The sequence below is a fragment of the Hyaena hyaena genome, unplaced genomic scaffold (genome assembly GCF_003009895.1).
Source record: "Hyaena hyaena isolate Hyena2069 unplaced genomic scaffold, ASM300989v1 scaffold_550, whole genome shotgun sequence".
Lineage (NCBI taxonomy): Eukaryota > Metazoa > Chordata > Mammalia > Carnivora > Hyaenidae > Hyaena > Hyaena hyaena.
In genome coordinates, this window is record NW_024081182.1 from 983394 (window position 1) to 1005875 (window position 22482).

Below are 22482 nucleotides of genomic sequence, written 5' to 3' on the forward strand. Positions count from 1 at the left end.
GCATGGAAGAAGTATTTACCCTGCTACTCACAGCTCAGCCTGCATCTGTGCTTTGGTACCACCCTCTTGCGTTCCCAGGATCCTGCTCTGTCACCCCCTCTCCTACATCTAACTTCTTTACTGCCTTTTGCCGGCAGACATCCTTTGGTCTGTCATCTTAGGAAAAACTTCTCCCGTGCCCCCTATTGTCTTCTAGCCCTTGACTCCCCCTTTTCTTCTCTCAGCCAAGCTGCTGGAAAGAACACACTGCCTTCATTCATACCACTGTCATTCCTGTTCTCTTAACTCAGTGCAGACTGGCTCTCACTTACTTCATAGTTCCAGTGAAATTATTCTCGTATATTCAGTCAACATATCTACCCATGTTGGGAACTGGTTTAAATCCTGGGCCAGTAGTGACTGCAGGCACTGTTCTAGACACCAGCAACTTTCTATCTCAATGAGTGTCACCATCATTCACTCAGCTACCCAGTCCAGAAATCAGAGACTCATTTTAACATGCTTCTCATTCACTTTCCATGATATCCACATACACTGTCCAGTCCCTACAGATTCTATCTGCTTAACATTTGTAACCCCTAACTCCTCACCTCTAATTCTCATGGCTGCTGCTTTAGATCAGATCCTTCCTCTTTGGATTACTGCCGGAGCTTTTTAATTGCAGAAGACCTCTGTCCAGACCATCTTCCACAGGAACGTCTTTAAAATTCAAATCTGATCACATTATGCCATGACCTACAATGATTTTCATAGCTTTCATGGTAAACAAACTCTATACCTTAGTACCTAAGTCCTTTAATGATTTTTTTTTTTTTTTTGGTTCATCACCTACCATTTGCTCAAATCATCCTAATGGCAACGTTTATTGAGCCAGCACTGTGCATGATGCTTTTCCTCTCATTTAAACCTCATAGGAACTCAGAATTTTGCCTGTTGTACAGATGAGGAAATTGAGGCAGAGAGTGTTTAGGAAACTTGCCTGAAGTAAGTGGCAGAACCATGCTTGAACTCAGATGTGTGTGTCACTCAAGTCCAAACCCTTATGCAATATACAGCATGCTTCGAAGTGTAGACTGGGAGCACCTGCATCAACTCTGGATTACTTTTTAAAATGCAGATTCCTGTGCTCTGTCCTGGACCTGATGAGGTAGGACTCTTTGGGACTGAATCCCCAAGCTCTGCATTTTAAATAAGCTCTCTCCAGGTGAGGTACAAAGTACAGTGCTACTGTCCTGTCCTGTTTAGCCACAAGAATTTATTCCTGGGGCACCTGGGTGGCTCAGTCAGTTAAGCACCTGACTTGATTTTTGCTCAGGTCATGATCTCATGGTTTCATGAGTTCAAGTCCCACGTCTGGCTCTGTGCTGACACCTCAGAGCCTAGAGCCTGCTTCGGATTCTGTGTCTTTGTCTCTCTCTGCCTCTCTCTCTCAAAAATAAACTTTAAAACTTTTTTAGGGGCGCCTGGGTGGCTCAGTCAGTTGAGCATCTGACTCTTGATTTCGGCTCAGATCATTATCTCACAGTTTATGAGCTCAATCCCCATGTCAGGAACTGCACTGACAGCTCAGACCCTACTTGGGACTCTCTCCCCTCTTTCTCTGCCCCTCCCCTGCTTGCTCTGTCTCTCTCTCTTTCTCTCAAACACAAAAAATTTTTTTAATTAAAAATTTTTTCAAAAAAATTCGAATGAGTCAAAACCATGGTGAATCAAGTTGTTTTGATGAGTTCAATATACCTTATAAACTTAATCAAATGTATACAAACTTTGGCTTTCAGTGGAAAAAAGCATCAGTCTGTAATCAATTATATATTTTAAATTGAAATCACAAGGCAAAAGTGACAAGTTCTCATATGTGCCAGATTCTCTTAAACATTACAGAGGCTTGAAATCACCCACACATCAGATTGTCCTGAAGATAATGTATTTTCCCATACTTGTACATAATCATTTTAACTGTTTATCTTTTGTGCTCGTAGATGAAAATATTTGCATTTCTTCCATCAAATTTAAGAGAACTAAGAGGTCTCCTTGGAAAAAACCTAAATAGAAAAAATAAAAATAAAGAAATGCAGATAAAAGCAAAATATCATGTTAAATATAGGATTGGTAATACCCCAGAGAAGCAGAGAGTTTTACTATTAGGAGTATAAATTGTTGTAAACTTTTTGGAAGAATATTTGGCGATTAGGCCCAAGTTTTAAATTATTTTTTCCTTTAACAGAACAATTCCACTTCTAAGAATTAATCCTACAAAAATATCTCTCTTCCAATTGATGGTATATATAGAATGATGCTCATAGCAGCATTGTTTGCAATAATGAAACATTGGAAAAAACCTCAATACCCGCTAAGGGTACACTGGTTAAATAATTGTGGCATATCATATATGTAACAACCTTGAAAGATGTCCCAAGATTCAACACCTAGAATGGTTCCTGGCACATAGCAGGGCTCTCAATAAATGTGGACAAATGAATAGATAAAGGATCCAAAGTAACTTGCTATACTCTTTGTTTTGTTCATTCATTCAGCAAGTATTCTTTGGGAATATGATGGTGAGCATAAGCAGACCCAGACAATTTTCCTCACAAAATACATAGTCTATTAGAAGAGATAGTCATTAATTTTTACAAATTTCAAATAAGGATAAAGCTGATATAAATGGTGAAGAAAAAGGATTGTGCTATGAAGTTCTATACTTGGATGGTCTGACCTGGTCTAGGAGATCTAACATAAATAAATGTATTTGTATATTATAAACATATGTTAGTAAATAGATTGAAATACAGTGGTTATGGTTGTGAAGGGATTAGGTGTGACTTACACTCTCTACATAAGACAGGTCTGTATTATTTGGAATTTTCTCACAATAGCATGTATTACCTTTGTAATCAGACAAAGCTATAAATGTATATGTGTCTTTAAATAAATAGTTTTCACACCATGTTTGTGTTTCTCAAACTGGAGAAGAAGAGTGAATTTACTTGCTTGTTTGAGAGGAAAAACAAAGTGGTAGAGCTCGAGCTGTTATGGTAGGCAGAATTCTAAGATAGATTCAAGGGTTCCCACTCCCTAGTGCACACACCTCCCGGTTATTCAGTCCAACACAAATCTAGGCATTGCTGTCAAGGGATTTTCCAGATGTAATTAAAGTTTGTCATCAGTTGACTTTAAATTAGGAAGATCATTGTAGGTGGGCCAGACCTAATCAGGTGAGCTCTTAAACCTGTCAAAGACGTTAAAGCAGAAGAAACTCCTGCTCGTCTCGGAGTAGCATCTAATCACATTTGAACGTTGGTGACGAGGGCTTGAGGGTGGACCCTAGGAGCTGGGAGTCCCACCAACAAAAAAGAAAATGGGGACTTTAGACCTACAGCCATAAGAAACTGAGTCCTGCCAACAACCAGTGATCTTAGAAGAGGACTCAACCCCCAGATGACATCACAGCTGTGGCCAACACCTTGATTTCAGCCTGATGCCATCCTGACCCATACCTGGACTGCTGACCCACAGGAACTGTAAAATAATACATTTGTGTTGTTTTAAGTTGCTAAGTTTGTAGTAGTTTGTTACACAGCAGTAGAAAAGTAACATAGGTAGTATTGGGAATCAAAATTGCTCCTGCAGCCTAACATACTTGTCGCAGTCTGATACCTAGGAGTTTAAAAAAATAAATAAAAGAGATGTTTTACTGACCAAGAACCAGGTGGTAGAATAAAGCATGTGTCCAATTCAGTTATATTCCATCAATACCATCTTCCCCAGAAACTGTTTTTTCCTCATTGCTTCAAAGCAACTATGCATTTGCCTTTAAAACATTGACTTTTCCAGAAATATTTTACCATCTTTTCTTTTAGGGATGTAACTAATATAGCCCATGAGCATTTCTGTCCCTCTCCAAGCCATGGTAATGTTACCCTGTAGAACTTGTGTGGAATGTCCATTGCACTAGGCCCTTCAACAGGTTGACCGTGATGGTCTTAAACCCTGGCAATCATTCTCCATCTGCAGAACTACTACCTGTGCGTACAAGTCACCTGGGATCTCGTTAAAATGCAGGTTCAGATTCAGCAGGTCTGGGGTGGGCTTGAAGTGTTGCAATTCTAATTCCCCAGGGATGCCCAATGCTGCTTGTTCTTGGATGTACTTTGAGTAGCAAGGTCTTTATGGGATTGCTCTTCCAGGTGCATACCCCATTCGGGCCATTCTTACCTTCATGTTCATCCTCATGACTGCAAAGTACAGCCCATCTCTCTGTCACTTTTATTCTGCCCTCCAATCCTGTTCTCTTCTTCTTTTCCTCCCCTCCCCTCTCTAGCTATCCGTGTCTTCCCTTAGCCTCCCTCCCTTTCTCTTCTTTTATTCCTGGTAGTTATTATAACTTGGGGGCAAAATCTAAAGTTGTACCCTCTCAGCAAAAGAGTCTCAACCTCTTCCATAAAGCCTTGACTCTTTCATGCCAGAGAATAGTCCTTTCATCCATTTTAAATAAAGTGGCTCATGATAATTATTAACCTATAATAGCCAATTGTTTTCATTTCTATAAATCATCAAGGAAAATAAAATTAAGAATGTTTTATTCAGAGGAAAGGAAATCGCATCGCAAACTGCAACAAAGTGTGGAATTGAGGATTTTTTTTCCCCACTCTCTTTAGAGTATGAAGCTGAGCTGCCTCCTTTTCCAGAGGGATATAAAGTCAAACAAGAAAGTATAATTACTGTGAGTATCACACAGGCCCCCACCTAAAGGAAAGGCTCTTACATATAGCTGGTGAATGTCACTGTCATGAGTTAGAGAGGTGGGAAAGGGAAGGCACTGGAATTAAAACGAGAAATGAGGGCCGGTATTAGCTTTATTACAAATGGTGTGATTTAAAGGGCATCATATAACCTCTCTGAGCCTCAATTTCCATATCTGTTAAATGGAACAGGTAATCCTTGGCTAACTCACAGGACCTCTTTGGGATTCAAATGAGATCCTGGATGAGAAAGTTCTTCACAATGGAGTCAGCACATGTCCATGTTTAGGACAGTTGGGGGTAGAGCACAATTCCTAAGCATGCCAGCATGAGCAAAATAAAGACTGTGCTAAGAGGGCCAAGGACAAGTCAGCTAGGAAGAGGAGCCCTCGGGCAGTATACTTGGAGGAAATCAGGGACTTAATGGAGTTTAAAATAAAAGAGCAAGGCTCTGAGACATTGAACAACTTGAGCAGGCTCACAGAGATGGGACCAAAACCCAAGTGTCTAGACTTCTAGTACATTATTGCAGCTGCCACTATTAGAGATTCTTGTGTCTTAGAGATTCTTGTGTCTAGGAAATTACGTGGCCTGTAATTGTTCTTTTTTTGTAGTATCCTGTTCTTGCTTTGGGGATGCAATACTTTCTCAAATTTCTCTGCAGATAGCAATTACAGCTCCCTTTCCTAAGTTGTTTGTGTTTCTTCCAAAGTCAGTCTTTGTAGATCTTGATCTTTGTCTCTTTTGTTATTGATGTTCTTGATCTATGTAGCAAAACTTTATTCAAAATTTAAAATGGGGGTCTGAGTGGCTTTTTCTATGTAGCTGGTATGATTTTCTTCTATTGTGACTGTGGGTTTGGCTTCTGTGAGTCTCTTCTTTGAATACAAACACTGGGAGCCCTTGAGGAGTTATCATCTACTGGAAGACTTTTCTTCAGGGTTAGCAAGCAGGGAGCCTCCAAATTATTGCAGCATTTTGGAGTTCTGATGGGACAAGAGGGCCCCATCCTCCAGGGCAATTTCCTCTTATGGATTCTGGGCTGCTATTCCTTCTCTTTCTTATTTGATGACAGGCTTCACCCCTGCCTGTTTTGGAAATGATTCCAAATCTTCCATCCACTGATGATCCTCTTTTCTCTCTTAGGGATTTATTCCTTGATTGTCATTTTAGGTGTCTCAGAAGGGAAGAGGGACAAAGATTTATACTCATTATGCCCTTTGAACCTGAAGTTAATACAGAGTTTTATCCTTTGTTAGGTTATAAAAGAAAACACAGTTATTTAAACTATTTATATGAATTGATTCCTTCCCCAATATCCCCCCATTAGGTTTCACCATTGGAGGAAACGGTTTTCCATGGCTTCAATACAGAGCACTTTTATTCAGCTCCTCATTTGACCACAGATTCACATATACCCTGTCCTAAAGTTAAACTGGAAACAGTCCATCCAAAAACATGTAAGTAAGGAAGTGAAATTTTTTGTTTTGTAATTTGGGGCTTGTAACATTGCAAAACCACAGGACGGGGATGGGTGGACAGACCTCAAGGAGACCACATAAATAGGAAAGAACATGTTCTTGTTTTAATTTTTTTTTAATGTCTATTTAACTTCGAGAGAAAAAGTGAGTGTGAGTGGGGGAGGGGTAGAGAGAGGGACAGAAGATCTGAAGCAGGCTCTGTGCTGACAGCAGAGAGCCCATCACAGAGCTCAAACTCACAAAGCACGAGATCGTGATCTCAGCTGAAGTCAGACACTTAAATGAATGAGCCACCCAGGCACTCCTAATTTTTATTTTTAAGAGAAATATCCTTTATCTCACTGTTTTATCTTTAAGGTTGAAATATAATAAAGACGGTAACTAACAGCAAGCATACTTTGATTCTACATTGATTAAAATCAACAAGAGGAAAATGTAAAAATTGGAAGAAAATATCACGCTGCCCTGCATTGTGGGTTGGAGCCAGAGATCTAGACTTTCTATATCTCCCTAGACCCAGTTCCTCTGGCGCTCCCTGGCACCAGACCTCTCCTTCCACTCTGATCTAGTTCTCCCTGCTAGTGTGCTTCGGGCCTTGACAACCACCACCACCATTACTGTGGCCATAAGGCCCTAGACATCGTACCCCCACCCTGTTCCTCTCTGGCCTCATTGCTACCATTTCCCTTGCTTTCCCGCCAGCCACACTGGCCTCCTTGCTGTGTCTGTGCCCCTGACCCTGTGCAAGGCCCCATCTCTGTCCTTGCCAGTCTACAGAGACTCAGAAAGATATTTAAAGTTCAAAAATACAGCCCAACTCAGCAGTCTGGAGTAAAATGTAACATTTAAGATCATGTTATTTCATGGACGGTATCTTTTTTTGGTTCAGAAGCAAATGTTTTTCCCAGATACATTTGGGCCATTTGGGATTTTCCGTGGGATTTTTTTTGTTTGCTTTAGGTTCCCCCAAGGAATATTTGGAAACGTTCATCTTTCCAGTTCTGCTTCCCGGAATGGCTAGCCTGCTTCACCAAGCAAAGAAAGAAAAATGTTTTGAGGTCAGTTGCTTTGTGGGGTTTCTTTATTTCTGAATGCTCAGTAATTTATTTTTGTCAGATGGTGCCTCATTATGTCAGTACCATCAAGTAATTGTTCTCAAAACAATCCCTTTGGGAGGGAAAGCTGTGTTTTGGTCACTCACTCCACTCCAGCCATGACACCTAGTTGTGCACACATGCACTGCCATCTGTCTGGCCACTTGGCTCTGGAGGGCTTTTCCGCCTTCTTGGCCTCCCTGCCTGCCTTTCTCCTGGGTGATTGGCATCTACCAGGTTTATCGAGTCTTTCACTCTCATTGACTGTGTTTGTGTGCCAGATTAAGCTCTCCTCAAATTTTATCTGACTCTGGATTGGTCTTTCCCCCTCTGGCTTCTTGCTACTCCACCTCATGCACAGTGCCATGCATGTAGCTTGCTTCAGGAGAGCTTGGCACACAGTGAGTGCTCCATAAGCATTAGTCATTGTCACACTGCAGCCAGTTATGTGTGTGAATGGAGTTCCAATCCTGCACGCCCTCCTGTAAACCCCCTTATGGAGGCTTCTCCTTTTCTACAGCTGACAGGATACTTATGGGGGGGAGGTGTTCCCTGCACAGTTTTGAAGACTAGAATTTTGGATGGCCCATGTGAAGAGAGTAGAATAGCCACAATATTTAATATTGACCAAGTGCTTTGCTAAGTGCTTTACCATCCATGATTTCATGTATCCCTAGCAACAGCCCTGTGAGATTCCTTCTGTTAGCGTCGTCTGCATTTTGTAGATGAGGAAACAGAAGAACAAAGAGGTTTATAATGGTGATCAGGGATGAATGGCAGATTTGGGATTCAAATCCAGGTTAAATGATTCAAACTGATACTTAAAAGATTGGCAGTAACTACAGTGCAAACCCCAATCACTTTGACACATCCCAGGGTCTTGAGAGCATTTTCACAGTTAATGGTTTCAGCTGCTTGGTTGCCCTTCAGCCCAGAGCCTCTCTCTGAGAAGTGGATACTGCCCAGATAGTGCTTTTATATACTGAGGAGACACCCCTACCCTAGGTAATCTTAATTTCATCCCTCCCAAACACTGGGAGCTGGAGGCTGTCCTCTGAATAGTTCCAGGAAACACTGATTTTTTAATCCTTATCTGTTTTCTGAAGACCAGATTGTTACTTGCCCTAGGTTATAAAATCTGAACTGCTTCCACTTCCTACATTTGTTCAGTTGCTCATTTGGCTTTTGAGGACTTAATTTTTGTCCCCTATTCATAAATGACCTTCTCCTCAATGCGGTGTTAACAGGTGCAAGGTGCAGCCGGCTAGAATGGTAGTAAGGCCAGGGGCCAGAGAGCAGAGCCGTGGCCTGACCCTGCCACTGTCAGGGGGCTTTGTCTCCTGGCTTCAGGTCCTGCTCCCAAATGAGGGAGGCCACACAGTCTCACAAGTCACATTTCAGGGATCTTTCTTTTTAATCTTGCTGTTGGCCAAAGTGTGTTAAGTGTGCTGTGCCTTTTATTAGATTGAACAAAGGATAGAGCACCATGATTAAACAGTGAAATGAGCACAGTGGAATAGCCTTTGTTTGATATGTGTAAAGAATATCTGCACACAGATTGTCACCCAAATTGAGTTCTGTTCAACAAATATTTATTAAGCCCTACTATGTGCTGATTATGGGACCAGACCCTAGGGAGGGACCCAGAGAGGACCAGATATGGCCTTGTCCTCAAGAAAACCATAAATGAGCAGTAAATCCTTCAGTAGCTGGAGTTTCTTTTTTTCCCTAAGCTTTGTATCTGTTCTTATTTCAGCCTCTGAAATAAGAATGGACGTGGAGAAAAAACAAAAGGGGATCTAGGTGCTGTGAATGCACATCTAGACTTTAGCACAGTTCTATTGAATCGTGCAGACTTCGTTCTAATTTCTTCAGCTGTTATCCTTCTAACACACAAAATCAGTTAAAAGGGCAGTAATTAAGATTTCACATGGAGGGTTCTATATCTAATGTTTGTCCGTAAATAATTTTGTAATGAGGGGGCTAGAAAGAGTTTCTAGCCTCTAGGCAATGATAAAATGCTTTTAAAGAATCAGAGAAGTTTCTGTTTGTGTTAGAGATTAATGAGGCATCTTCGTGCCAACTCATATTTCATCTTTGACATCCTGCAGATGAGCCGCCGCTGGGACTAAGTGAAACTAGTCTAAACATCAAATGCTGCAGGGTGCTTGAATGGAGCATTAAAGTTTAAATGTTGTAATGAACACTCAGGGAATGTAGAAAATGTGAGTCCTTCAAACTGTTAGCTCGCAAAATTGATAAATTTAAAGGCAGCCAGACACACTGGAGTCCAAAATCCTGCTCAGCCACTTCCTTGCAGTAGGAAACCTTGGGGATCTGTGAGCCTCAGTTTCCTCACCTCTTAAAGGGATAACCAGGAAGATGAAGGGAGGCATTTAATGATGTTCATTGGCACCAAGAAAGGTTAGCTTCCTACCCTGCCTGCCCTCAGGCTCTGCCCAGAAGTTCAAGTAATTTCAGTACTACAAGTATGCAAGACGGATGAATTACCATTAACTTCTTTCATTTCCTGCTTTAGGATTTCTTAATTAAATCTGATTCCCTCCTTTTTTACCCCCTGGTCATGTAGCCTTTTGTGGGTTATTTTTGAAGGCTTGAAAATTACATCAGCATTTGTCAGACCCAAGTGGAGCTCTTCTTATCCAGATCTGCACAACAGATTTGCATTTTCTCAATTCAGCTGTTCCTCACATCCTGTCAGTGGGAATAGATGCTTAAACTGAATGATAACCAGCCTCCAGCCAAAATTACATAACTGGAGCATTCTTATCTGTCACCCACAACTGAACTTGCATCCAAATGACTCTTAAACAGCAGCGTAATTCATTGTTTATTTGGGCCATTCAAATTATATCTTGAAACAGCATTCATATTAGGTCGCTCCAGAAATAATTGCTGATTTGTATTTTGCCCGTAAAATGCTGACTTATAGTTATGTTCCTTTGCTTTCATTATTTTCCATTTTGTTCTATGATGTAGTTCCAGCAGTGCCCAGGATGTGGTAGGGAATCACTAAATATTTGTTGGATGAATCAATTAATATGGTTCCTCAAAAGTGAGGGCCAACTTTTAAGATAGCAGTTAAGTTATGGGAGCACTTGTCAGTTTGCCCTAGCTATTATATCCAAGAGTTAATTTACTAACTGTACCTGCAGTGCTTGAGTTTACTGGCTCTGAAGGAAGGTAGACTGTAGGGAGGCTGCCCCTAGAGCTAGGGCCGAATAAGGAGCCACTCCTCTAAAATTGAAGGGGCCTCCTAGCTGATGGAGAGCCAGGGAGATGAACAAAAAGCTGGAAATGAAGAATAGTAGTTTCTAGCACTTTAGGGCCTTTACTTTGTACCAGACATTGTTCTTAGCATTTTATCTGCAGAAAGTTTCATCTTCCCAGCAGCGCTCCAGAGTGGATGCTCTTTTTTTTTTTTTTTATGTTTGTTTATTTTTGAGAGACAGAGACACAGAGCATGAGCAGGAGAAGGGCAGAGAGAGAGGGAGACACAGAATCCAAAGCAGGCTCCAGGCTCTGAGCACAGAGCCCGACACAGGCCTTGAACTCACAGACTGGGAGATCGTGACCGGAGCCGAAGTTGGACGCTCAACCAACTGAGCCACCCGGTGTGCCCTTATTGCCATCTTAAAGATTAATCAGCAAGCTCAAGGGAATGACTACTTAGCAGTAGAGCCAAGATTCAAGCCAAGCAGTTTACTTCCTGAGTCGAGGAGTTTGACCACCAGACCATGCTGGTGATCAGTCCAATGGTTTACCAAAAGCACAGGCCAGATTCTGATACAAAAGATAGGTCTGGAAGCTGTGGAGAAGAGCAGTGGGAAATGAGGCAGATCTGGGGCAGTCAGTGACCCAGACCAGGCCTCATGCAGACCTCACGGGGCAGGATCCTTTATTTAGATTGGCCTCGTGAGTACTGTGACCCTCCAAGAGAGAGAGAGAAAGAGAGAGAGAGAGAGACAACCATCAGCGACACCTAACTACTATGCCATAGAGCACTTGGCCAAGTAAACACACACACACACACACACACACACACACACACACAAATTAGGAAGTCTATGGTACATCATCCAGTGCTATAGAACCCAGCCTCCAGAATCAGGCCGACTTTGCCTCTAGGCTCACTCTGCCCCACACAAGTTGTGTAAATTTGATGATTTTGATTTTGATCAATTCAAAATTCAATTCCTTTATATGTATCATTTTAAATATTATGAATTGAACTCTGGTGAATTTCATAAAGATCCTAATCAAACAGTTTGTCCATCATTAGATATTATAATCTTTTGGTTTTTTTAATGTTCATTTATTTTGAGAGAGAGAGGGAGACAGAGCACACACACACACACGAGTGGGGGAGAGGCAGAGAGAGAGAGAGAGAGGGAGAAAGAGAATCCGAAGCAGGCTCCACGCCATCAGCGTAGAGCCCAATGTGGAGCTCAATCCCATGAACTATGAGATTATGGTCTGAGCCAAAATCAAGAGTTGGATGCCCAAACAACTGAGCCACCAGATGCCCTCATATTTTAATCTTTTAAGTGCCCAGATCAAAATTCAGCTTTATTTCTCTAGTCCTGACTTTTTGGAGATAAAATTGGAAGTCTAAACCTTAAGTGAATGATCTGCAGTAATTATCTGAGCCTTAGGATTAGATAAAAACCTGTACATGTCCTAAGATGAGTTTAGCAAGTGGAATAGATTTATTTACTCTTTTTCCAGATAATTGTTTTCAATTATGTGTAAAAAGGTCCTAGAGAAGATGTAGGTGACACCTGTAGGACACTAAAGTGACGTTCTATTAAGAAAGTATATGGACCTTTTAGTGTCGCCATGAAAATAGCTGGGTGCTAGCAGTATCTTATACAGTGTTAAACATATTCTGTGAAAGATAAAGAATGGGAAAGGATTACTTTGTACAAATAGTTGGTGGAATTATATCTGTGAATTGACCATAGTGTACAGGCATTTCCTGTGTGTATACTGACATGCGCAGTACATAGACCAAGCCAAAGGTAAATGATAGTGTCTAAACCTGTCAGCCAATAAGTGAAAATCACATGTAAGCTGGGGAGAGATGCAAATTTGAAGGCCTTTTCTCTCTTATATTATGTTCTAGTATTTTGATAATATTTGAAAAATTGAAAATAAGTGTCAATTACTATTGTAATTATAAAAAATGTTCTAAATAAATAACATTTTCAAACCCATATGTTTGACCTTACCCCTCCACCCCCCCCAATCTAGGTGATTTTCTTTCTTTTCCATTTTCACTGACACACTGAGTAAATCACCTCACCTCCATCTTTTCCTCCAGTACAACTCTTCTTAAGCTTTCTTAACAACCCAGTACTGCCAAATTCAGTCACCTATTCCAGGGACAAAAAGGAGGCCAGTATGGTGGGAGCAGAGCAAGCTAATGAGATAGAAGGTAATATGCCCATTGTACAGTGGCCACATATGTAGGCCAGTAAAGAGTGTGGGTTTTATTTTAGGAGCAGTGGGGACTCATCAGCACAGTGGTTCTCTGTGCTGTTGGGCCCAATGCCTCCTTGTCACATTGTAAAGAGCCATTTCCATATCTTGAAAGAAAATGCTTAGATAGTTTTGTGAGAAAGAGAAAGAGAGAGTGCATGTAAGCTAGGGAGGGGCAGAGAGAGAGAAGAGAGAGAATCCCAAGCAGGCTCCACACTCTCATTGCAGAGCCTGATGCGGGGTGCAAACTCACAAACCATGAGATCATGACCTGAGCCAAAATCAAGAGTTGGATGCTTAACCAACTGAGCCACCTGGGTGCCCCTACTATGTGTGCTGTTATATAATAAACTACCTGGAAACTTCACATCTTAAAAAAATGATTTAATATTTCTGTAGACTGACTGTTCTTCTTTTGGTCTCACTTTGACTCACTCATGTGACTGCTTTCAGCAGGTGACTGGGCTTGGCTGGGAGGTCCCAGCAAGCTGGTGTCAGGCACATGGCTGGCGTCTCAGTGCTGGTGTTGGCTAGGCACTTCATTCTCCTACTCATGGCTCTCATCGTCTAGCAGGCCAGGCCTGCTCCTTTACAACCTGGTGGTTCCTGGCAGTGTCCAAGAGGGCAAAGGAAGAAGTGTAAGGCTGAGGCTCTGGAACTCCAACAGCCTCCCTTCTCCCACATTCTGTTGGTCAAAGCAATTCAACCCATAAGTAGGTGAGAAATAGACTCTCACTAGAAAAATTAGCAAAGTCACATTGCAAAGGGGCAAGGACCTAGCATGCATGATTAATTAAGTGTTCATTAGCATAGTAATCTATTGCATCTATGTATGCAATGATTTCAAGTATATATATGTATGTATAGTGGCTGTTTATACTATAGTAGACTATAGCATGAAAGAGAAAGAAAATGGAAACCATTTATAACATAAGTAATATTTTTAAATATTTTAAAGCTCAGGTAAAACTGTGCTAGAAGATATGAGTAGTCACTTGCTTGTACATATACATAGAATCACCAAGAATATGATAGCTACAAAAGGCTGATTGAATCACACATGATATATCAATCATTCAGATACTGTAAGTCATATTGTCCATGGTGTTGGGATTTTTCTGAAATGGTGAGAAACTCTTAGGTTTTGAACAGAACAAAGTACAGTTTTCCCTCAGTATAGATGGTAGTTGCTTTCCTCGAAAAATCAATATATATTAAAACCATGAGAAAAAGAGCCCACCTGTGTTTGTATGTTAAATGGGGTTAGGTTCTAGGCTCGGGTAATTATAAGTAAAATTTTTTAAGTTTATTTATTTATTTTAAGAGAGAGTGAGTGTGAGTAGGGGAGAGGGGCAGAGAGAGAGGGAAAGAGAGAATCCCAAGCAGGCTCCATGCTGTCAGCTCAGAGCCGGATGGATGCAGGGCTCAATCCCACTACTGCAAGATCATGACTTTAGCCAAAATCAAGAGTCAGACGCTCAGCCAAATGAGGCACCCAGGTGCCCCTAAAAAAAGGATTTTAAAAAAATCACTCATTTTAACTGGACCAAATTTACAGAGTTGTGCAGCCATCACCACAATCTAATTTTAGAACATTTCCGTAACCCGGCCCCTCCCCACCCCACTGCAAATCTCTAGTGACTATATCTGGTCAGTCTTCATTTCCACCCCTACCTCCAGAAAACAACTAATCTACTTTTTATCTCCATAGATTTACCTTTCCTGAACATTTCCTATAACTGGAAGCACATAATATGGTCTTTTGCATCTGGCTTATTTCATTCAGTACAGTGTTTGTGAGGTTCATCTATGTTGCACATGTATCAGTAATTCATCTTTATTGCCTGGGTAGATTTTCAGTAGAGGAAGCTGGGTTTTTACCTGATCTTGTTATGTTTGATTGAATGTCACAGCATTTAAGTGGGTTCAGATAGCAGATCCCAAATTCACATTTTGGAAGTTAGTACCTAAATATGAAATATGGCTCCAAGTTAGGGGCTATTTCATAATCATCTACCATTACCAAACAGTTACCTTATAAGTGATTAATCAAGTGATTGATGGCAGTCATTTATAAAGTACTTTCTATATGGTAGGCATTATTTCACATTGTGATCTTACTTAGTCATCACAGTAACCCTTTGAATAGGTGGTTTTATTGTCCCCGTTTTGTGGATAAGGAAACAGATGCTCGAGAAGTACCCATGGGATGCCTGGGTTGCTCAGTTAGTTAAGCATCCAACTCTTGGTTTCGGCACAGGTCATGATCTCATGGTTCGTGAGTTAGAGCCCTGCCTCAGGCTCTGTGCTGACAGTGCATAGCCTGCTTGGGATTCTTTCTCTCTCTATCTCTTCCCTCCCCAGCTTGCTTTCTCTGTCTCTCTCGAAATAAGTAAATAAACTTATAAAAACATACTGTTGAAATTTTTGTTATCTTACTGTGCCTAATTTAGAAATTAAATTTATCATAGGTTTGTATATACAGGGAAAACATGCTACACGCAGGGTTTGGTACTCTCAGTAGTTTCAGGCATCCACTGGGGTCTGGGAACCTATCTTCTGTGGATAAGGGAGGGACTGCTGTATGCCAGGAAGGTTGTGAGTGCTGAAAATACTTCCCTTTGAGGCTCTTGGGATTGCTGTCTGATCCAGTTTGTAAACCATGCAAGAAAATCTTATTATAACTTTCTAGTCATGCTTCTTTTCTTTCTTCTTTTTAACAATGGCAGCATTGATCACTTCATTCCCAAGCTTGGCTAGGAGTTGCTTTTGTTTCCAAAAAATCAAAGTCATCCTCAAAAGACAAGGCTTTAAAAAGAAAGTCAACAGGCTCTGACCTGAGGGTGACCTCATGGCTGTCTTACAAAATAAAGGGCAATGGCTTTGTGACAGGATTTTCCTTTTCTGCTCTGAAGCTGTATCCTCTTGCTTTCAGGGGCATGGCTCTATGCCAGGGGGCTGTCATCGTAGCAGTCTTGACTATCTGCTAAATAGGGAGAGCATTACCATTTGGCTGTGAATTGCATTTCACTTATTATACATGGCATCTGTTGGCTTTTTGCTACATAACACACTACCTCAAAAGTTAGGGGCATAAAACAAGTTTATTTAGTTCAGTCTCCTGCAAGACAGCAATTGGGCTGGGCTCAGCTGGGAGGTTCTTCTGTCTTGGCTGGGGCCATTTGTGTGTCTGTGAGCGGGCTGGGTACTTGTTGGTCTAGGATGGCCTTAGCTGGGATGCATCATCTCTGTTCAACTTGGTCTCTCACCTTCCATCAGATTAACCCTGAATTGTTCACACGATAGCTGGGCAGGGGTGCGAGGGTTCAAGTAGAAGTTCTCAAGGCCTCTTGAGCCTGATGAGGTTTGGAACTGGCACATTGCTACTTTCACAGCATTATGTTGGCCAAAGCAAGTCACAAGGGCAGCTCGGATCCAAGAAGTAAGAAAAGAGACTCCACCTCTTGATGAGAAGAGCTATAAAGTTACATTGCAAAGGCTGTGGATCCAGGGAGGAGTGAAGAATGGTGGCCCTTTTGGCAATTCACCTCATACCGTATTAGAAATAGTATGGATTTGGCAGCAAGTGGCAGGTTTGACTTCTGGCTCTAGCTGAGTGGGTTCAGGGAAGCTACTTGTCTGCGACTCCCTCCTCTCCTCATTTGTAAACCACTGGTGGGATTATGAACAGGATTAACCGAAGTAATGTGTGAAAGAGCAAGCTCTGGAGTCCAGCTGGCTTTAAATTCTGATTCTAACAATCTACTAGTAAGTGACTTTGGGCAAGGTATTTAACCTTTCTGTGCCCCTGTTTCCTAATATGTAAAATGGGAATAAGAACAGTAACCTAATAATATGTAGTTGTCATGAGGATAAAATGAGTTCAGTAAAATTTAAAAGATTGCCAGGCACAGAGAAAACAGTCAGTACACATTAACTGTTGTTAACATGATTAACATGATGCCTAGAAAATAGCAAGTCTGTAAAAGGAATGTTGTTACTCCCCATGGTCCCTGCTGAGTGACCATTTGTTGCTTGAATAAATGGAAGGTGGTATCCTTGTTACTAATTTCTGGGTATTACATATGGCCAAGAATGGACTCTCCTCATCATTCTAAAAATACTAGCTCCTATATAAAGTAATAAGTATGTGTAAAAAATATAAAGATAACTCTTAGAAATAATATGGTGAGCTCAGAACTTGAGAATGCACTATTAAGAGTCTTCCAATGCTGAAGAAGCTGCTAGAATCACAACCATAGTGACCAAAAAAGAAAGGAAGACTGCAAGTATCCAAAAATTCTTTTGAGAATTAATGTCTGAATTAATGTCTGAAGGATTGGAAGCCATTTAAAAACATGAAAATAAGGTTCAATTGATTCTTTTTTAAAAGAACCTACCTTTAAAATAAGTTATCAGCCCTCTTGGTTGTTTAGAGAGCTGCATTTCTCCTGCTACTGTTTAGGAACAAGAAAACCAAAGACATACACTAATTCCAGAGCCAAAAGATGTTTAAACTGTTAATCCCTTAGAATAATAAAAAGGTTATCCAGGAAATGGGTGAAACTGAGCTTTCTTGAAATCAAATTATTAGTCAGAAATCAAGTACTATGAATTTTTCCATTCTTCTGCACGGAATATAATCTATCAGTGATTGATAATGGTCTAAAGCAGAGGTCTGCAAATTATGGCCTGTAGACCTAGCTGCCTCTTTTTGTAACTTTTTGAAATTTTATTGGAACACAACCATATCCATTCCTTTAGATTTTGTCTATGGACACTTTTGCACTCTTTCACTATAGCCAAGTTGAATAGTTATAACACAAGTGTAATGTTTATACCTGGCCCTTTAAGAAAGTTTGCCAACCCCTGTTCTGAAATCCTAGAACCACCCCAATTATGTGGGAGGAAGTATAAGGGAAGCTTAATGATTAAGTGTAAAATTTGGAGCTGTGCTCACCTGAATTTAGGACCCAGTTTTATCTTTTTCTAGATATGTGGCTTTGGACCTTTCTAGCACTGGACCTTGTATTTTAACCTTCTAAGCTTCAGCATCCTCCTCCATGAAATGGAAATAATAATAATAATAATAAATTGTATATATAATATTATTATTCATAACAAGAGAGTTTAAATAAGATAATGCATTCAAAGAGTTCAATTCAGTGACTGGCACAGCTACAGTGAAAAGTAGCAATGAAGTAAGAACAGAATTGTATTGGTAAAACGTTCCTTACGTCCAGAATGGAAAACTAAGAGTGAGGGCAGTATGTAAGGAAGAGGTGGGTTGAGACTGGCCATGTGGGGGAGTTAGAGACTGCTGAGAGGTTAGACTCAGACATATGGAGGGCTCTGACAGAATATAGTGAGGAAAGGTAAGGTAGGGGTGCTGGAGTAGAACAGATGGGCTTGAATCCCCTCCTCCAACTTAAAAAAATTTTTTTTAATGTTCATTTTTTAAGAGAGAGAGAGAGCAAGAGCGAGCAAGACTGGAGGGACAAAGAGAGAGGAAGACACAGAGTCTGAAGCAGGCTCTAGGCTCTGAGCTGTCAGCACAGAGCCCAACACAGGGCTCAAACTCACAGACTGTGAGATCATGACCTGAGCCAAAGTTGGACACTTAACCAACTGAGCCATCTAGATGCCCTTCCTCCTCCAACTTTTGCTAACTCTGGGCACCTGGGAAATTTCCTTAAACTCTAAAACTCTAAGGGTCTCAGTTTTCCTGTCTGTTAAATGGGGAGGTACCCACCTCACCAGGGTTTTTGAGAGGATTAAGATGTTGTGTGTATGGCTCTTAGCACAGGGTGAGTATTCAATAGGGGGTAGCCATTATCATTCAGGATTATACTTGAAGGATGGATTCAGGAGGAGAGGCAGCTGGCAGTAAGTGAGAAAACAGAGAAGAGAGATGTATCCAGGTTGAAAGCGAAGAAAAGAATAAATCCAGTTTCAGGCAGTGATAGTGAGATCGATCAAGACAGGCCTGATCATCAGAGCCTTTGCCAGAAGTTTCTTTTTGCACAGGCCCTGACTGATTTTTCCATCTTCTCTGAGCAGAGGGCAGGCCTTGAAGGGAGTGCCCCAGATCTCTTGATCTCTTGGAGGCATGACTGTGAAGTTAGGTTGCAAATAATTTTGATACCAAGACAGGACTTTTAACGGAGGTAGAATTTTCATGAAGACTGCCTGTTCCTTGCTGAATCTTTGTTGACATTGACTTTCCTGATCTTCTGTTTATAGTTATAGCTGCCTTCCCTGGGACCCCTGGGCAGCCCAGAGTCTATGCGATTTGGAGGACAGAAAAGGAAATCAACTAGGCAATTGTTAAGATAGAACTTCAGCATTTTTCTTAAACTGAAGGTTGATTAAAAGTCCAATACCATTCCTATTCTGTCATGAATTGGGTTGTATTCTGGTGGCAAATTAAGTTGGAGACACATAAATATCATCAGAAAGATTAGACATTACAGTTTGCTCCATATTCTTGGTGATCTGCTGACATTTAGCCATGCCTTTGGATTAGCTTAGTTGAACAAAAAGATGAGAACTTAATGAGATAGTAATTGGACAGATAGATTAAATAGAGCTGGCTTAGTGGTTGTGTTGTAAATTTCACTTGAAAATTCTTTACAGTGCAGCTCTGAAAATATTTTGGTTAATAAGTAAGTCAGTAATTTTTGCTGTAAGCAATTTTTGATAAAAGGTTTATATTGTCAGCAGTAAAAAGTAGTATGAACTCGGGGCGCCTGGGTGGCTTAGTCGGTTAAGCGTCCGACTTTCGCTTAGGTCATGATCCCGTGGTTTGTGGGTTCGAGCCCCGCGTCGGGCTCTGTGCTGACTGCCAGCTCAGAGCCTGGAGCCTGTTTCAGTCTGTGACTCCCTCTCTCTCTGACCCTCCCCTGCTCACGCTGTCTCTCTCTCTCTCTCCTAGAAATAAATAAAACATTAAAAAAAAATTAAAAAAAAAAAAAAAGTAGTATGAACTTAAAAGAGTTTGTTTCAGCTGGATGTGTTAAGTATGCAGAACTCGCCAGTCCCATATCTGCTAGATGACTCTCTCACGTGACAGAAAACCCCATTCAAACTGACGTCAGGAAAAAGGTTTGTTTGTTTGTTTGTTTATGTATGTCTCTCCCATGGGAAATCTTCCATAGCTTGATCTGGAGGTCCAAATGATGTCTTCATGATTTGGTTCCCTCTCCATCTCTTAATACAGTTTTCTCTGTCTTGGCTCTACCCTCAAATAGTCCCCACCTTGTGACACTAACCTATGTCTCGTAGGCACAAGCATGCCTGAGAAAGAGAAAGTCTGTCCCTGAGTATCTAATTGAACTGACTCAGGTCAGTGACCTACTTTGGAAGCAATCCTTGGAACTAGGGGAATTTAGTAGGCAGTGGGCTGTTGGGCAAAGGGAAGGATCTCTAACCCAGGGCACATAGCTTTAGAATTGGGGAAGGGCTGATCCCCAGAAGGAATTCAAGGTGCTGTTACCAAAAGAAGGCAGAAGGGATAGTGGGCAGCTATCTTGCTTAGGACTCGTTATGCTGCAAATATCAGGAAACTGGCTTAAATAATGAAGGGGATTCTTTGGTTCAGGAAACTAGAAAGTGCTGAGGTAGAAAAGGAAGATTTCAGGATAGGTTTGATTCAGAACTCAGTGATATAACCGAGGACTTGGTTCTCTTCTGCCTCTCTGGTTGGCCTCTTGCAAAGTTGGTTTTATCCTCAGGCTGGCTTCCCTTAGAGTGGCAAAACAGATACTGTCCCTGGCCTAGGCTCTTCCCCTGGTAACTACAAAAACCAGGAAAGAATGGTCAACATCATTAAGAGAAGCAGAAGTAGGGTCGCCTGAGTGGCTAAGTCAGTTGAGCATCTGACTTCAGCTCAGGTTATGATCTCACAGCTCATGAGTTCGAGCCCTAGGTCAAGCTCTGTGCTGATGGCTCAGAGCCTAGAGCCTGCTTTGGATTCTGTGTCTCCTTCTTTCTCTGCCCCTCCCCCACTTGCACTCTATCTGTCTCTCTCAAAATAAATAAACATTAAAAAAAAAAAAAAAAAAGGAAAAAAAATGATATCCCAGAAACCCCAGCACATCTCCCCTCATACCTTATCAGTCTAAAATTGATTATGCACCCATTCTTCATTCAGTGAATCTCTTGGGCCAAGATAAATAAACGTGGACCAGGTTTAGGTCTAGGTGGCAGGTAGGGTGGGATTATCTGGACTGCCTAATCGAGATTCACACCTGGAGCTGGAAATGGGGTTAATCCTCCATACTCATCACAGCAACCTCCAGCTGATTGGCCTCTGGATGTTGAATTAATAACCATAGTGGGGCCACAGCTTACTCATTTCTTTATCTCTTGTGTTTAACACAAGCGTGGTACATAGTAGGTCCTCAGTAAATGTTTACTGAATAGGGCCAAACCGGACAGGGCACTGTGCATAATTTGGAAAGAAATCAGGAGGTTTTTGCATGACTAAATGATGCCTGAAAATAAATCTTATCTCAGCTTTAAATATGGATTAAATGCAGTGTCTGGATGGAGGTGATAAGACTTTCTGCCTCTTTTCCTATCCTATCCCACGCAGCATAAAATTTTCCCTTTTGCTTTGGTTGCTCATCAAATTCCATTACAATGAAGAGTATTGTAAACAAAAGTTAGTATCAGGAAACTATTTCTAACTCCTGATAAGTCATTTGATGATCTCATGACAGTAAAATTTGCTACTATGAATAATTCCATAAAACAAATCTATTTCTTCTTAGAGTCCTGTGCCATCTTATAGTAATTGATTGTAGTTTTTTAATTTTTTAAATAAAATACCCAAATATCTTTTAAAAAGTATAAGGGCTGTGGTCAGTGAAGGAAGAAATTCTGTTTCCTGGCCTTGACCAATAAGAGAATTAGAAATACCATCAGCTTTTGTTTGAAAAACTTTTCTAAGGAGTGGAAAAAATAGTCACAGGAAAGGTGTGGTAGAATTATTTTAGCGTTACTCCTTTTACTTCAGAACACTTTTAGAAGTGAGCATGTGGCCCACGTTGAAAGTCTTGGTCTATACTTTGTGTTATTAGTGCATATTTTTAAGTTCTTTTGAGAAGTATTATTTTTCTTTAATGAAATTCTAATGCAGTGGAGAAAAATATAACTTCTGTTTGAAGTTTGCTGTGATAAGTATTTTGGCATCTGGCTGTATTCCAAGTGTGTGCTCATTTCTAGCATCAGTTATCACTTTTGTCATGTCTTGGGGGTGGGTCTTGGGCGTCTGGAAGTTTATTGTAGAGAAAAGCTGTGTGGGAAAGGAGACTATGACATTCTAAGTGCATGTCATACTCACAGCCTTAACTTCAGCCCTCTGTCCCTGCTTTGTCCATATCCCCATCACCCTGGCTACAAGTGCTTGAGCCAGGAATAAGTGTCACACCCTATGGGCAGCCTCTCGAGGATGCCAAGTGGCTATGGAAATGATCTGACACAATTGCTCTGTGCAACAGGAATGGCCCATCCTGAGTAGTATCTTACCAGTCCAATAAGATTCTTGCTTCTAGGGAGTAGCAATGCCAAAAGACTGAGTCCCACATAGATTGAGAACCAGAACTGTTGTTGAACCACAAAGCTACACAGGAGATGAGGCTCCTGTGGTTACCCAGGCCT

At 41.1% G+C, this 22482-nt stretch overlaps 1 protein-coding gene across 2 annotated transcripts in view; it reads left to right on the top strand.

Annotated features, from left to right (window-relative positions):
* The window catches only part of IQCK (IQ motif containing K), a 126255-nt gene that overhangs the window by 3116 nt on the left and 100657 nt on the right, over window positions 1–22482 (top strand). For both annotated transcript variants that reach the window (XM_039255879.1, XM_039255880.1), the window contains exons 2-4: window positions 4659–4723; window positions 6073–6202; window positions 7184–7281. In XM_039255879.1, coding sequence (XP_039111810.1) covers window positions 4659–4723; window positions 6073–6202; window positions 7184–7281 — 293 coding nt within the window. The remainder of the gene's footprint in view (window positions 1–4658; window positions 4724–6072; window positions 6203–7183; window positions 7282–22482) is intronic.